Source organism: Anser anser (assembly GCF_964211835.1).
Source record: "Anser anser genome assembly, chromosome: 3".
Taxonomy (NCBI): Eukaryota; Metazoa; Chordata; class Aves; order Anseriformes; family Anatidae; genus Anser; species Anser anser.
In genome coordinates, this window is record NC_139722.1 from 3,018,643 (window position 1) to 3,035,847 (window position 17,205).

Consider the following 17,205-nt stretch of genomic DNA (forward strand, 5'->3'; position numbering starts at 1 on the left):
TGACAAAGTTGTTGACACATTGTCTCCTGAAGAGAACTACACAGATTGTCACTTAAACTGTCAGCAAATGTACAGCGTAACAGGTGCCCATCAGCATCAGATAGTCCACAGTTAGGACCTATGTCATTCTAGCCATGCCTTGTTGGCTCTTGGCATGCCGGAATGACATCAGGCTCTGGAAGAACAGAGAGCTTTAGACAGGATGACCAGGAAACCACCAGTTCAGAGGTGAAAATAAAGATAACTGCATGTCTTTAGGTTCAAGTGAAGATGGAGGTAGAATAACAGTGAAGATAGTATGTTGATAGAGAGGGTATTTATTATATAGCCTAGCTAAAGTATTGTTTAAAATGACCAGGAGGAAAAGGGTTTATAATGACTAGAGGGAAAACTGTTGGAAACTCATTTGAGAATCACAAGGAGAACAGTAAGACTGAACTAAGAAGCAGGAGGCAAAACTTTTCGTTAGAAAACTGGGTGAAAATTCCTAAAACTTGAAGAAGAGTTACTACCACTAAGCAAGGTAATTATTTTCATGCAGGCTGAACAGAAGACCAAATCTTGAAAACTGGAGAAATCACTGACAAAATATAATGCTTATCCCTCAATTATAACAAATCTTGGCAGCAGGGTGGTTTTGTTGCCTTTTTTTTTTTTTTTCTTCCTTAATTCACACTTCTAGTAGTAAACCAAGCAGTGCCAGACCCTGTTCTTCAGCACAGAGACCAACTGAAGCAGTCTGGCTGCTCTAACATAGGGTGCCCACATCCAAACTTTCTACAGTTAATGATCCCAGGCCCTAATTCTGAACCAGGGAGTATGTTAAGAATTTAGCAGAATGGAGAAAAGATGGATGAAATGCTGCTCTGGCACTTTTTTTTTTTTTTTTTAAAGTAATATACATATTACTATATATATAGCAATATAGATGTAGCTGTGGAATGTAGAAAAATTTTCAGGACTTCATTTTGCAAATATATTGATGAAAGCTAGAAAACAAGAACCTAACTGCTTCCTTGGATCCTCCAGGTGAGAACAGAAGGCTCTTACCAAAGTAGTAGGCATAGCAGAAAGCATTGGGATATGACAAGTTGCCTCCAAGGGGGAAAGCCAGCTTAAGGTCCTGTCCCTTTCCCAAGTCAACATGATGTGTGTAAAAAATGCTCCTCCAATTTTTCCCCTCCTGAATAATGCGACGTTTTAGCCCAAATCATTTCAGTGGGTTCAGAAAGTTCATTTCAGTAGAGTTCAGAACATGACACCACAAAAGGATTTAATACTACCACTGTGCAGGTGGCACACTGTACTGTAAAGATGGAAAATGTGGCAAGGAGTGGGGTGACTGCTCCGCTTGGCTGCAAGGTGAGTCAGGCTAACATGTGAGACCTCTTCAGAAGAAGCACAGGTTACTCTACATTACAAAGAGATGAAGAAGAAATTGGGAGAATCTCAGGTTTGTCATAAAATTCCTCCGGGAACAGAAAAAAGGAGCTGTACCTGCCCTGTATTTAGTACGAGTCCACCCCAATTAGCACATTCACCAAATCATCAACAAAAATGTATCTCCTGATCCCACTCATACACTAATCATCTATGCATTTATTAGTTACATTTTCATAATGCCGAGGATCCCACATCATAACAGGATCCCATTCATTAGGAACTATGCAACCAAGAGGCATAACCTATGAGCTGTCTTATGCTGTTGAAATTCCTGTTGTTAGATACAGAAAACTTAAGTCAGCATTGGGACATACTTCCTGGGAAAAGGTGGGAAACTCAATTACTAGAGTTTTATTTAGGGCTTTATACCCAGCTGCAAAAACATTAAGCTCCTGTACATCTGTCAGAAGTTGTCTCCCATTAACCCAAATAAGTGTCTAATACATGAAGTTCTTGAATGGCTGACAGGATTGTTCTACATCATCCCTACATGTAACTCATGGAGAAGTAACTAATGTGACACTAACTACACAAGTCCAAAGGGTCAAGGTTGTGTGGGTAAATTTTTGGCCCCAAGAGCTACAGGATTTGCATCACTGAGGATGATGTGATAACGCCTGTTAGATTAACTGACCAGCACCAGGAACCAGAGACACTTGCCTTCTTCCCATCAACAGTGTAGAGCTTCTTCACTGGGAATTGCAGGATCTCCGAAATCTCATCAAGGAGTGTTTTGAAACTCCTAGCGTTTCTGCGGTTCAAGATAATTGAGCGCCGAAAACTGGTTTCTCCATTCTTAACAAGAGTGATTTTCTTTGGTATTCTGGGGCCATGCTGAGTGAAAGGCGTGGAATAATCTTCAAACCTGCCCTCTTGAGCTGCTCTTCTCAAGGTACTGGATGGACGACTATTTCGAGGAGGGCCTGGCCTGTGTCCAGCAGAAGTCATGCTAATAGGCTTGACGTATTTCTTGTCAGAGCAAAGGTAGCATCCTCCATCCTCCAGCTGGTCCAGCTCACTAATGCAATGTATTCCTCGTGGGGTGGTGATGGTCCGTACCCCAAACGGCAGTGGGACCCGATGAGAGAGGTCATCCATGAGTGCGTTGAAGCTCTTGAAACTTCGCTGGTTGATGGCCATCTTCACTCCCCCAAACTGAGGATCCCCACTCTTGAAGAAGGTTATTTTTTTGGCCGGGGGTACCTGGGTGACAGTGCTTGTCCGAGCCACGGAGGGAAGGGGTTGATCATAGTTGTAGGAGCTGGTGGTGGACTGGTAGTCAGCAGGCACCTGAGTCATCCCTCTTGCTTAAAGTTAACTGCAAGAGAAGAAAAACGAGATTAGGGTTTGTTGGAATCATGGAAAATCAATGCCTGACTTGCATGGGAGAAAAGTTTGTTTTCCTCACAACTGTTTTACTATCTCTGGTTCATAAAGAGCAGATTCTGACACACAGTTTTCTGAGGTAGATACGAGGAAACACAGCAGCAGGAGTAGCCATAACCCTGCTCCTCACAGTTAAACCCTGAGGCACAAAAGCCATGAGTCAGACCCCAAGCAAAACCCACAAAAAATGATATTTGTGTAATGGTGTCATTTTGAGCTTTGTGTTTTGCTTATATTTTTGAGGTTTTCTCTGAAACTGTCAGAGACAGTGATTACTCTGGTTTTATTTTTACAGAGCTGAAATTCTCATGCAACCCTTTAACCCTGTGAACTGGCACACAACAACAACAAAAACACTGAATTTGTTCATGTAGTGATTGCACATTGTAGCATACTCATGATTTTACCAAGAGCCAAAGTAACCCCGTTTCAGAACAGTTGCACATGGCCATGCCATCCTGTACTAAGACAAGGTATGGATGTATGGATGAAAATCCATACCATGTATGCAACCAAATAAGGTATGACAGATCTCAAGACATCAAACAGAACTACAAATTTGGTTCTGCTAAATTTTGGGAAAACTTGAATTCAACATGATAAGCATACCTATGAGGAGAACAATCTGTCCAATTTCTATGGGAGCTCCTGGTGTCCTTCACTTTTAAAGCTAAGGTGAATTCAGTTCTTGAGTCTGGAAGTTGAAATCTACCTTTTGGAACCCAAATATTTTCAATCTATTTGCTAGGATGTAGACAAGTTGAAAAGAGAGTGATCTCTACTGTTTCTTATTTACCCTTATCAAATGCATTGTCTCAGAAGACAATCACAAAAAAATTCAGATCACACATGGGATGAAACTACCATGCCAGAAAAAAAAAAAACGCTTTCTTTTTCACATGGAAAATAATAGTAATAACAATAATAATAACACTATTTACAACTGCTGAAATATTGGTCATAATGAATATGATGAATGACAGTTTATGAACATGAAGAGTGATTCTACAGTTCGCTTTGATTTAATAACCCAAACTTAAGTGGAGGGTCTCAAAATGGCATTTAGAGACCTTATCTTTGGTGGTGGTTTCTGGCTGCACCTACACCCAATTTACTTTCCAAATTATGTTTTTAGTTGATTGCAGTTTTCTATGGCAACTTCAAAAAACACACAAAATAATTTTTTTAGTGCTCATAAATGAGAAAGCAATAAATGTATTTCTAATGACGTGCTTCCTTTATTTTTTTTCAGGGTTACAGTACTTTGAGCAGCTGAATAAAGTTCTAGTTTCTATAAAAAAAGTTATCCTAATGGCAAATTATTCATTGGAGGACCAGTTCTGTGACCACTGAAATTGATGAGAATTTTGTCATTCATTTTCAGAGATGCAGCATTAAAAAACAAACAAACAAACAAATTGTAAACACTGATTTTCACCACTTTTTAGAGCAAACCCATTATTTTCTTACTTTGTTACTCTCAAGTGAAACATTTGTGCGCTTTGTACTACAGCACATTCATTTCTGCAATAGATGAAATTTAACCTGGGCTAGGTGAGAAAAGACATTAGGTGCTATTTGAAAGATTATTATTTTGACAAATCTCTTGTTTTTGATATCCTTACACACTGACAGATTTCAGCAATGATTTATTCTTTCCATGTACGTTTCACCAAGCAATTATTCAGTTATTTATTTCCCAGTTAAAGGTCAATCCATCACTCTATCTTCCAGAAAAGAAATATCCTATTTCTCTGTTTTTCAACAGCTTTCATAAAGTTGGCTCTAACCTTTCTCTATGAATCCCACATTAGAGCTTTCAGACACTGGCAGCATAATTTCCAAACAAACCCCTTATCCAGACAAATTGTGGTCCTGGACCAATGGTGATCCACAATACTCTGGCTGTGTTCCTAGAAATGTAACTATTTCACTGTGATTTATTCTACTTTCTCAAGCTGCTGAACTATATTGAAAGAAATATGGAAAAAAAATAAAAAAAATAAAGAAAAAAATGGGACGAATCATTAGACTGTCATGAGACAGGTTAGTTTTTTCTATAAAATATTTTCCTAATGCTAATTTTCTTTGGGAATAATTTCATGAGGCGGTTAAGGGATCACTAATGTAAAGAAATACTGTCCCTTAAATTTTGGGCAAGTTGGTCACCCACCCAAGCCTAGATGGTCTGTCAGACAGCCTCTTATGAAGCAGTATGTGATGTGGAGAAAACTTACTATGAATGCCCTGCATGAAATATAAACAGCTCCCACAGGGAGAAGTGTTTTACTGTCAGTTTGAAGTTTCAGAATGAGAAGGAAATTCTACTGAATATCTGGCAATGCAACAAAAATAGTAATATTGCCCAAATCTACCTTTTTACAGATACATAACAGAGGAATCTCAATACATACTTACATTGAAATACTTCATGCTGCTTGCTCAAGATGACTTTCCTCATTGAATATCCAATAGGTTAAAAATAAATCAATAAAATTAAACAACAACAAAACAAATAAAACAAACAAAACAAAAACAAAAAACAACTCAACCACCCAACCAGTTCCGGGATCTAATGCACTGGACAATGAAGGGAAAAATGCGGGCTACATGCTGTCAGTCAAACTGTCCTCAAAATGACTGACTACAGCTCGGAGGGTTAATCGGGACTGTGTTGCTAATGATAGAAAGAAAAGCTACCTAATCTTCTGGAGAAGGCTCTCAAATCCACTGGGGCTTTAGGTAAAGTTTGCCCAATCCTTCTCTTGCTTGCGCCCATGTAACTGGAGTGTAAATCTGACTCGGTGACACTCCTCTCAATCATGCCAGTATAAGTGAGAATGCAATCAAGGCAAAGTGGTAATATTGCATAAAGGCCTCTTGCGTAAAGACCTACAGAGATCTGGATAACTTTCCTCCATCACCCCACCGATCAGTTCATCAACCCACCCATTCAGCAGCCACACTTTGGAGTTAAATTCATCTTATGAGTAACACCAGGGAAATCAATGGAGTTACAGTAAAGACGAACATAGCTCTTAAGGATTTATTTATACGTTAGTTACTTTTGAGCTGGCTGATAGTCACTTATTTAGGACATAGAGGGCTGAGAATTGAGAAATTTTTCAGTGAAATATCGTCTTAATAGGAAAGTCCAGTGAATCCTAACCCAAACATTTTCAAGTTCAGTGCAAATGTCAACCTCGGGTTCTCAGGTGAATGTTCAACAGTTGGATCACTGAGTTTTTGGCATGAAATAAGGACAGATAAGCAACCTGTGAAAGGTAAATGTTGGCAAGTGACTTGTTCTTTCAAAATTCACCTATAAGAGACTTTCTCTTGCACTTCCTCTTTGCAAAGAAAACACATCAAAACAATCAGTCAATCTGTTGGATTCAAATACAAAATCACTGGGAAACCCCACTTCTCTATGAACTGGAATTGTTAGTTTCTAGCAGTATTTGTTCCTTACTTATGTAGACTTGTATCTCTGAACTGATGTCACTTACAGCACTAGGAATCTTCTTTTGTAGAAAGCAATTACTTTCAGAGAGACCAGTCATAAAAGGCTTTTATTGGAAGTGCAGGGATTTAAGTATCTTGCAAGAATATATTCAGTGAGTTTTACATCTCAGATCCCTAATGTGAGTCTTCCAAATGTAAAGTTAGTGCTTGAGACACTATGCAGCTATTCTTACACAGCACTGCTTTTCCCTCTGTGGGCAGCATACCTTTCAGGATACAGAGACCATTGCTGTGGGGGTGTTGACTCAGAGGATCATGGTCATCTCTCTGTTGGTTTGTATTCACTATAAGAGGTCACCAACTCTACAGGAAAATTTGTAGGAGTCCATCCATGCAAAAGATTGAACCCCTTTTGGAGGCCATTTCACCCTCTCAGGAATGTGCCAGGCAGGCTGGTCCCTATTTTTCCATTTCCAACCACAAATCAAATGACATCTCAAAATCTTAATCTCATGTCAGCCCTTAGCCAAAATCACCTGGGATCCCAAATACGTCTGCAGCGTGTCTCCACACATCTGCCTTTATCTTCTATTCTCTCACACTCAGCTTGTTACCTGGGAGATTTTTGTAGACTTGTCTCTGTTGAGGACATAGGACAAGGAAAGGAATCCAGGTCCCTCTCTAGAAAGAGCCTGAGCTGACGCACGGGATCTGTCAAAGAACCTGACTCATTGAGCTGAGCTTATAGTCCGTAACTATGTAACTATCTTTGAGATATGAGAAAGCCTTTATGAGAAGCATCAAGACTTGACTTTAATACTTAATAAGTCATCAGGAATATACCTTGCCTAGAAGACACAGTTCCAATGGTTAATCCCACTTACTGCTAAACAACTGTACCTTTTCTCTAGCCTGAATATGCCCAATGCTATTATTATTTTTTTAATGCTAATAAATAAACTTGCAGTTTCTCTTCCCACTCAGGTACCTGTAGCTGCCATTTTTACAGTCATTTACATTTTTACAGCCACTTCTTCAGACCAAAGAACAATTTACAGGTCATCATTAACATTTGGAATGGGGCTGGTTGAAAAATCCAGGTGTGCATTCTTGGGAAATGATGAGCGACATCATTTTGTTTGAAAATTTTCCCAGAAAAGGTGGGAGTTTCTGGCAAGAAAGATGAATCATCATTTTGTAAGATCTAAACATGTTCCTTTAAAAAGGCTCATTTCAATTTACTTTGCACTGTTTATGAGAGAAAAAAAAAATTAAGTGGCAAAATGATCTGATTAACAAGGAATATTTATGTTCTGACCAAGTATCACATTGAATTGGGAGTATATACATTTGCCAGTGATTATGTAAGAGTCCCCTGCAGACAGAGTAGGTAGATTGTGTATTTTCCCCCCAATTTATTTGTTACTTAAAATTAGTTGAAAAGAATTGTCAAACTCTGTGTAGTCAAGTAGAAACTTGAAGTGTTTCTTTGTCTGGAAAAGAGACTTCTGATAGCCAGCATTGTCATTCTGTTCTGTGGCTGACTGAGCTTAGAACACACTGCTCATCATCACCCAGGCCCTCACCAGAGCTGGTGTCAAGCACACACAAAACCTCTTGATAGGAGTAGTGCATTTGTAATTGTACCCACTGCAGCCCTCCCCTGAAGCATATTGCTGCACCAGTAAGCCAGAAGGCATGCTGGAGTTGCAAGCCTCTATCTTCTGTGCTAAAAAACAATGTTTGCTTCTCTTAAATCCTCTCTTGGAGTATGCACTCACCCAAGATCTTATGTTGGTGTCCATGCCTATGCTCTGGATCTTCTATTACTCAAAGCAAAAGAGTAACAGGCAGGTTGATCTTTGCAGAGCCCTAGGGCTGGAAGAGTAGAGCAGGACTTGAAATGGATACTCAGACATCCCCATTAGTGACCTGGATGGTGGGACAGAGGTTGCCCTCTGAAAATTCACCAGTGACATAATACCGTTGGGAGCAGTTGATATGTTGGAGAGCAGGACTGCCATTTGGAAGGACCTTGAAAAGCCAGAGAAATTAGCTGACATGACTCAGAATAGGAAAACACCAAGTATACATGAGGGACAGAAACCCCCTCAGGCTGATAGTAACCTTTTTGAAATGGATGTGAGTGTCCTGTTGGACAGGAGCAAGCCCTTGTTGCAAAGAATGCCATCCACTTACTGCACTACATTAGTGTGAGTCTCATAAGTGGGTGAAGAGATTTCATAATTCCCTTCTGCTTGGCACTTTTGAGACCAGATCTGGGCACTATGTCCAGGTTTGTGTTCCACAGTGTGAGAAAGATAGTGGCATACTGCAGCGAACCCAGCAAAAGCCACCAAGATGATAGGATGTGATAGAAGCACGTGATGTGCTGGGGAAGCATGAAAGCACTAAAATAGTTCAGCCTGGAGAAAAGACTTGGAGGGATTCATGCCACTGTCCGTAATCACCTAGGACATGGTCATAGAGAGGAAGACTCTTCTCTGAAGTGCACAATGAAGTGTTAGGATGCAGTAGATAAAAGTAACTACCTGCAAAATGCAGTTTAGATATTACAAAAAAAAAAAGTTTTATTTTTTAAATGAAATAATGTATTGCTTTTTCTTTACTTGAGTCCATATAAGTTTGAAATAAGTCAGTCTTTTGAGTGCAGGAGTCTGAGTTTTATTTCCAGCTACAAGCTTCAATGCAAAGGATTACATCGCTCTTAACCTAGGTAATCAAGAAGCCCGGCTTTCTGAAGGATGAGAATTAGTCTCAGGGATCAGATTCACCTACAGTAAATCTCCCTCCTATTCTAGATACATTATCTAATTAGTTTTTCAGCAAAACCAATGGTGCAAAGTAAGAAACCCTTCTGAAATTGCTATCTTTTCTCAGTTCTCTTTACTTTTAAAAATATTTGTTCTGTAGAAAATATCTCCAGAGATGGTATATCAGTCTTCGAATTAAGTCATGGACTTAAACTATGAACTTGAGTCCTTTCATCATGAAATAAAGTATGGTTGAGAAACATCATTATTTCACCAAGAGTCACCCTCACCATGCAACCTTTGCATCCCAGGTGCCCCATCTCTGGCAGAGCCCAACACATCCCTGGCAGTTCCTCAACACTGTACTAAAGCTTGGTTCAAACTCCTGAGATGTGGGATTGATTTCCTTTCCGCTTGGGAAGAAGCATGAGGAGAGGGGAACTCATGAGTACAGCACAATAAAACTAGATTATAGACTGCACTTAGAGCATCTGATATGCTCTCTTTGTGAGCAGAGACACAAGCATGGTGGTCGCCCATTCATTATTTCTTCCCCTACACATCCTGTTGTCTTCCGTCAATCAGTTCTCCAAGTTCCTCAGTACAATTTATTTTATTTCTAGTGCCATACTGGGCATTCTCTAAAAATACTGTTGTGTTAGAGAGTCAGGTATTGAGGTAACTTGCACTGCCCTTTACTCACATTTCTGGTAATAATGGGGAAAATAACTTTGCATTTCCTTTTGAGGGGAGATTTCATGTGTCATGTCCAAGCCAATCTGGATCTTTGGGCCAGGAAACTGATCAGCAGATGGGCTATGTGTCACTTCAGACGGAGTGCCATCTCAGCGTGGCAGGATCTGAGCAGCTTACAAAACTCAGAAACCTAGAATTGATGTGACTGACTACGTGAAAGGAACAAGAGCACATGAACATATGTGCAACAGCAGGATGCTTGTGCAACACAGCACACACTTGTATCCTAGTGTTTTCATCCTCCATAAAGCTCATTTCCCAGTTCTACCTTTCTCAATCTTTTATTTCCAACACAAAGTTTACTTGAGATTACTATATGTGACATTTACATTTTTTTCCAGCATTGATCTATTTTTTTCTGACCATTCCTAACTTCTCTAGGCCTCTTTATACCAATCCTTTCCTTTCCAATGCCCACAGTTCCTTCTAAATGTTTATCAGTTATGATTAATATTTTTGCACTTACAAATTTATTTCAAAAGAGAGTGAACAAATCAAATCCCTCCACTATCAAACATGTATACTCTTCCCAGATACACTTGTTCAAATATGTTTCTTATTGGATCTGTGGACAGCTTTTACTCACTCCAAAATGTATCTTTAAATCCCTTTGAAATAATTTTCTAAGCAAAATTAGGCAGTATATAAAATTTGATAAGTGGTAGAAGCAGTCATTTTTTCTCTGGCATTGCATATTTATTTGGCCTTTTGTCTATAGTTCTTGTGCCATACAGCTGTGGAGTTATTTCTGCCTTAACATTTGTTCCATTCTACTAGAAGACACAATGTCTCACCTGGGATGACTCTCTCCTTTTGGCTTTGATTTGTAGGAGAAAAACAAAACAAAACAAACAAAACAGGGATATTATCCAAGTCCTTTCTCCTTTATTCATCCCAGTTAGCATCAGTTGTCTTTGGGGAGAAATGTGTTGGTTTCTTAACTCATTCTCTAATGTCCAACATGCCAACATTATCAGCCCAGCTGATCTGCGAGCTTTCCAATTTTTCCAGGGATTCCTGATTCCTCCACTTGTTCTTGATCAATAGGGATTTTTTGTATAGTGACTTCCTTCCTCACTGAAAATCCTGTCCAAATTACTTTCCTATAGTTTTCTTCTTCAGGAGAGTTTTTTGTTTTTTTTTTAAAGGAGTTCAGTAACAGCCAGTTTTGAGCCATTGTCCTCTTTTTTTTCATTTTTAATAGACCTGCTTTTTCCGTTACCTCTGCTTTACCCCCAAGATTTAACTTCTTCCACTTTTTCCTTATTCTCAAACTTAATTCATTTCAGTGGAACCTTGACCTTTAATCAAGGGTTAGCATTGCTAATATCGGTACCCTGGCCAAAGCCTAAAACTGGTGATTTCTCTGTCCTTTCCTTCCCTACACTTTTAAAACAAACTGTTCTTTCTTTCCCTTACGCATTGAACCTAAGTGCCAGATTCTCAGATCGGATAAGGCAGCAGGACTCGGTGCAACTCAAGTGATCTCTTGGAACCAGCACTGGCCGAACACCTGCTCCTTTTGGGCACTGTGCAGGAGCAGAAGGGACAATGCCTTCTCCCCACCACCAGCTGCGTTACAATGATGGCCATTTCCTATACACATGCTCTTTCCCAGGTGTGTTGGTGCTGGAGAGCTTGTGCAATAGCAGGGGGCAGGGATTGGGATGAGCCAAGGCCTGGGCACCATGGCTAAATATATCCCTTTTGATTGGATGTGAATCTCTGTAATGTTTCCATCTTAGACAAACACTTCTGGCCCCCTTCAGCATGATCAGAAAAATTCTGTCTCTTTTAGTCTGTATAAATTTCATCCTAAACTGGATGTCTCAGATAAACTCTGTCTTAAAACAATTATTTCTATCCATTGTTTGGAAAAGAAGCTCAAGGTGATGAACGCTGGTGGCGATGACAGAGATGTTTTATCAGATGCATCTGTCATCCCTTGCGTCCTGACTCTGAATTGAATATGTGAAATGCTAAAAACAAAGAAAATTAATATCTGAAATAGCAGGGTGGGGGTCAGATTTTTTCCTGTGCTGACCCTAAAAAAAAAAAAGAAAAATTTTGCACTGAAACAATCTAAACTTCATGGACAGAAAGGTTCAGATTAATTTCTAACCATAAAAATCTCAGAGTGGTAAAATACGTTTTTTTTTAAAATAACAGGTTGAATTTAGCATTAAAAGCTCAAAAAAGCCACCTCCTTCTGTTTCTCCTGTACTTGAGCTGTCCTTGAGACATCCAGCCACCCTCTGCAGCACTGGTCACCACCTCTGACAGCCTCAGTTTTCTTTGTGAGATACTGGCCATCTTCTGCTGCCTACCCTCCTCTCCTTCTCTGAATGCTCTGGTGCTTCTTCCCCATCCTCCTTCTCTCTGCTGTTGACATCGTATTCCCTTGATGTCATGAGACAAGCTGACATCGCTTCTCCCATCCATGCTAGCAGGTGCAGCTCTCCACCGCTGGGCCTCTCCTGTCCTCCCTCTGGGCTCTTTCCCAGATGTGGGTCTGCCAACACTTATCGCGGTTAAAAGAACGCCTCCTTATCTTTCACCACAAACTCTTCCCTCCCCCAGCCCTCGTCGCTGTGAATAACCTGCTCTTGTATGACACTCAAGCTCACAAGCTCTGCGTTGTATTCAACACCTACATCTCCTTCACACCAAACACTCGCACCTGGACTGTTGCCAAATCCTACAGTTTCTTGGCTGTAATCTCCCCAAAATCTCCTGCCATCCCTTCTTGCTAAAACACCTGCCTCTGAGTTAGCTTATCTCAACCTTCACAAACCTCACCACCTTTCAAAATATTACCCTGGGTCTCTTCAAAATCCTTCTGATAAGGGTCTTTTCTTCTGCAGTCTGGTGGCTTCCCCCTGTTTCTCCATGTTTTTGCATTCGCCCTTGCCACCCTCTGCATCTCTGAATATCTTCACCTTCTTTCTTGCGCCTGCCTGTACTGAAAATTGCTAGGGTTGGCCAATTCAGCTCACACCTTGCAATCCGCAGAGCAGGAGGCATTCAGATGTTACAGCTACACGTGCCTTGTGAAAGCCTAGGGAGAAAAGTAGTCCTTGCAGCGCACCTCCCTTCTCTGGCCTCATACCCATCCTCAAAACACAGAGCTTCTAAACCATGTAGGAGTTAATGCAAAGCTTATACAACACCGCAGTCATCACTCATCTCCTCCTCACCACCATTTCCCAGCCTACATCTGATCCTGACCTGGATTCAGATGTGAACACTGTCCCATTTGTCCTGTCTCTCACTCAAAGGCAGATGTGATAAGAAATAGAAAGATTATTTATTAAGAGGCTTTGCATGCCTTTGAGGAAGCTTAAAGCGATAGCGTGTTGAAGCGAGTAAATGAATCCCCAGCAAAAACGGAATAGTCTGGAAAAGTACTGCAAGATATACCTAAGATTCCTTGTGCTAGTTTTCTCATGGATCGGCCAATTGCCACATTTGTCTGACTTCGGCGTTCACTTCCCCTGAGCTTTAGTGGCAAGAGCATCTGCCAGTTGTGCTCATGAGCTTGCTGAGTTGTTCATGGAGGCAAGTCAGAACCACCTCCCTGCAAGACCTCATGGCCAGCTCTCAGTGGCACAAGACTGGCTTGTGCAGTCAAGACGTGAGGATGACATCAGGTGGCTCTGGTGACTAAGCCCGGTCCACTAACACACAAAGAATGCAGAAGAAGAAACCAAGCCACTGAGCAAACGAAATCTGCGAGCAGTTTGCACAGGGTAATTCCAAACAAACTTTGATGCAGCAGGAACTGCTCTCTCAAGCAGGAAGAAAAAAAAAATCAAACTGTAATTTATTGAACCAGCTGCAGGGTCTGTCAGTTACCTCTTACATTAAGGATATAACTCATTATTTTATGGAGCACAGTTAGTATAAAAAGTTTCTGGATACATAAGTATTTCTTCCTATTAATCCTAGGTGGAATATTCCAAATTTTTTAAATCTGCAGGTTATTTTTGTTACTTGCCAGAGCCTTATTGCTTTTTCAGGGCTCTGAAAGGCATGCTCTGCTCTTCTGTCACTCCCAGTGCAACCCAGTGCAGCAGTGGGAGCTCAACTGGCACCTGAATGTATTCCTCCATAAGGCAGCAAACAACTTTATTGACTGCACCAGGCTAGCAAAGTCTAAAAACACATTCAAGGAGCAGAACTGGCACAAAGTGACTCTGGGACACGTAATGGATTTGTTGAGCAAGAAGACAGTTTCTACGGATTTATTGCCTCCCTGGATTCCAACAGTGCTCCGAGGCTGCTGCTGAGATGACTGACGGCAAATGCACGTGTTAGGACATCCACGCTGCCAGTCAGCACGGGCCCAGGCTTGCTGGCAGGAGCAGGCTTGCCCATCTCCATGCTGTGATCAGGCATGAAGAGGTCACCTCAGCTCTCTGGGTGCTGTAGTGTCAGCCAGCCTCTCCTTGCTGCGGCCTGGCTGGGCTGTACCAAGGTGGTCCTGCACCAGGCCATCAGTAAACAGAATCAAAAAGGTTGGCAAAGACCTCCAAGATCATCTGGTCCAACCATCCCCTACTACCAATGTCACCCACTAAACCGTGTCCCTAAGCACCACGTCCAACCTCTCCTTGAACACCCCCAGGGACGGTGACTCCACCACCTCCCTGGGCAACCCGTCCCAACGCCTGACTGCTCTTTCTGAGCAGAAATGTCTCCTCATTTCCAACCTGAACCTCCCCTGGCACAACCTGAGGCCATTCCCTCTAGTCCTATCACTAGTTACCTGTGAGAAGGGGCTGACCCCCAGCTCCCCACACCTTCCTTTCAGGCAGTTGCAGAGAGCAATAAGGTCTCCCCTGAGCCTCCTCTTCTCCAGACCAAACACCCCCAGCTCCCTCAGCTTCTCTTTGCTCCTTCCAAGGGGGCTGTGAAGGCTGAGGCCCAGCTGAAGCCCATAGCACAGAGGGTGGGTAGGAAGCAGGCAGGCTAGTGAGCCTACAAGCGCTTGAGCTTTCAGGTTTGTGTAGACCCAACCATGAGTGATGGTCACGGTTCCTGGAGCATCAGATGGTTTCTATTTCACCTTTTGTCTACCTTTTCTGAGTCCTGTACCCACTCATTAGGCCATCGGGGCAGCACTAGGAACACCACCTTTGTCTCTTTGATCCTGACACAGATTTACGCTGCCTCACTAAAGCAGAGAGAGAGAGATAAGGCCTATTTCTGACAAAAGCACATTGTTTCTGAGCGAGTTGATCTGAAATCAGCACAGAGGGATCAGCAGTGCCACCTCAGTAGCCCACCTGGCCCGCTAAGCCTTTAAGTACATACAGGGCTCTGCTCACGCAATCCAGGCCACCAACGTCAGCAGAAACACCTCAGGAAGTAAAGCAACAAACCTAACTTCCATGCCTTGCAGGGGGAAGAAGGCTGAGGATAACATCAGACAGCCACAAGCCTGCAGGATGCTGACAATTTTTGGGAGGTTTTGGAGAAAAGCAGCAAAATGATTAAGGGGTTGGTTAGATGAGGGAGGGGGGAAAGAAAAAAAAAAAGATTGAAAGCACTAAATATACATTGCCTGGCCAACTAATGCCTGAGGGAAAATAAAAGAGCTGGCAGGCAGGAGGGAGCTGAGAGCCAAGGAAGAAGTAGAATCTCCATTGTTAGGAGCTCTCAGCCCTAGTAAGCGAACAATGAGGAATGAGTGTGTGCTGCAAGCCAGGAGATAAGTTAAGCATAAGAGGGGAAGCTGCTGAGCATAGGCACTACACAAATAGATGAAATCAAGACTCTTCTGAACCAATGCTTTGGCACTGGCTGCACCTGGGTCTTGATTTTCTCGTGTGCTTGTAATTCTCTCTGTGGTTGAAATGTTAAGGTGCTAATTCTTCCCAGGCATGCAGAGGGATTGCTCATTGTGGAGCGAGAGGGTATAAATAGATGTAATGGGACAAAAATGTGTAAAGGGGGAATTGAAGTCATTTAGGTTGGAATAATCCACAAATGAAGTAGTAGAAGGCCCTTATCAGAGGTTATTTAAAATTAGACTGGGAAATTTATTTTTTTTAAACAGGAAAAGAAACTTCAGGAAAAAAAAATGCACTGTAAAAGGCGGAGAGGAACTATTGTCTCTCTCCAAAGTATTTTATTTTTAATACAAAAAAAAACACTGTATAAGTTGTGGAAGTCACATTTTACACATTAATGTGCAGTTTGTCCTTTTTTTTATTTTACATGTAGTGGGATCAAATTTATAACAACGTTAATTTATAGTAATAAAACTCACCTATCTGACCAAACAATTCAAGCTTCTCCAAGGCACAGTGAGAACACAACCATGATTACAAGGAAATAAATGAAAGAGATGAGAAAAATCCTATTAAAGCTCCAAAGGAGAGCCAAGAGAGATCCAGTGAAGCAGGAAAAAAAAAAAAAAGGCACCAAAAAAGGCACCAAGAGATGGAAAGATTATATTATGTCTTCAGCTGCTCTAAGGAGCAATTTTAGGGAGCAGAAGATGTCCAGTGATAAATACTAATGAGTTGTCATCACAACCAATAATTTGTAGTGATTATAGACAGGTCAAGAACCTATTGTATTTTCAGATGTTGGGAAACAAATACAAGTACTGATTCCAACCTACAGAAAAAGTCACAGACATACAGAAATCCCCAGATCAAGAGTGTGGCCACCAGGAAATGTTCTTCCAAAACAGACAGATGAAACCAGGTGGGTTTTGAGCATTGATCCTCTCTCCAAAGGCTCAATAAGCTGCTGACCTACAGACTTATGGTAAATTTATATCAGTACTCTATCTTCCTTCTGTTTTAATTCAGCCCATAAAGATGCAGGGTCCCGACTTTACGAGTTTCCTAACACAATGTATAAAGACTGTACAAAAAAAAAAAAGCCAAGAACAACAGGATGAAATTCAGTGTCCTATACTATTGCAAGGGGCAAATTTTTATTTTATGCTATAAGTGACCCTCGTGTCTTCAACTATACGAGCCTCTGTTCAACTTAAGATTTTTTAAAAATAATAATTCACTCAAAAACAGAAATGGGTTAATGATCTGAGGCCTGTATTAGCCAAAAATACAAGTCCCCCACCATCAACCTTTTTAGCTTGTGCTTAGAGAGACTGGGAGATTGCAGACAAAAGGAAAACTAAAAGGTCATGGGGGCTGTTGAGTTCTTGCAGAAGAAAATCAGAGCAGAAATTCTTTGCGGCCCCCAGGTGGGGTTGTGGTGAAAGTCACAACCTCTGCTGTCAGGGAGCATTGGACTAAACCTGGGAGCAGCCTGGCTCCCTGCCTGGGCAGAACTGCGTAAAACAGGCAGGAGTCCCCTCTGTGCACAGGAGTCTTTATCTTCTTATGGGCTTGATCCACTC

The 17,205-nt window shown here is 41.4% G+C and overlaps 1 protein-coding gene across 1 annotated transcript in view; it reads right to left on the reverse strand.

The window, feature by feature from the left end:
* Positions 1 to 17,205, reverse strand: part of RP1L1 (RP1 like 1) — a 44,781-nt gene that overhangs the window by 25,321 nt on the left and 2,255 nt on the right. Inside the window, exon 2 of the mRNA XM_083830733.1 lies at positions 2,104 to 2,761. Within this exon, the coding sequence (XP_083686859.1) occupies positions 2,104 to 2,742 (639 nt within the window). The 5' untranslated portion in view covers positions 2,743 to 2,761. The remainder of the gene's footprint in view (positions 1 to 2,103; positions 2,762 to 17,205) is intronic.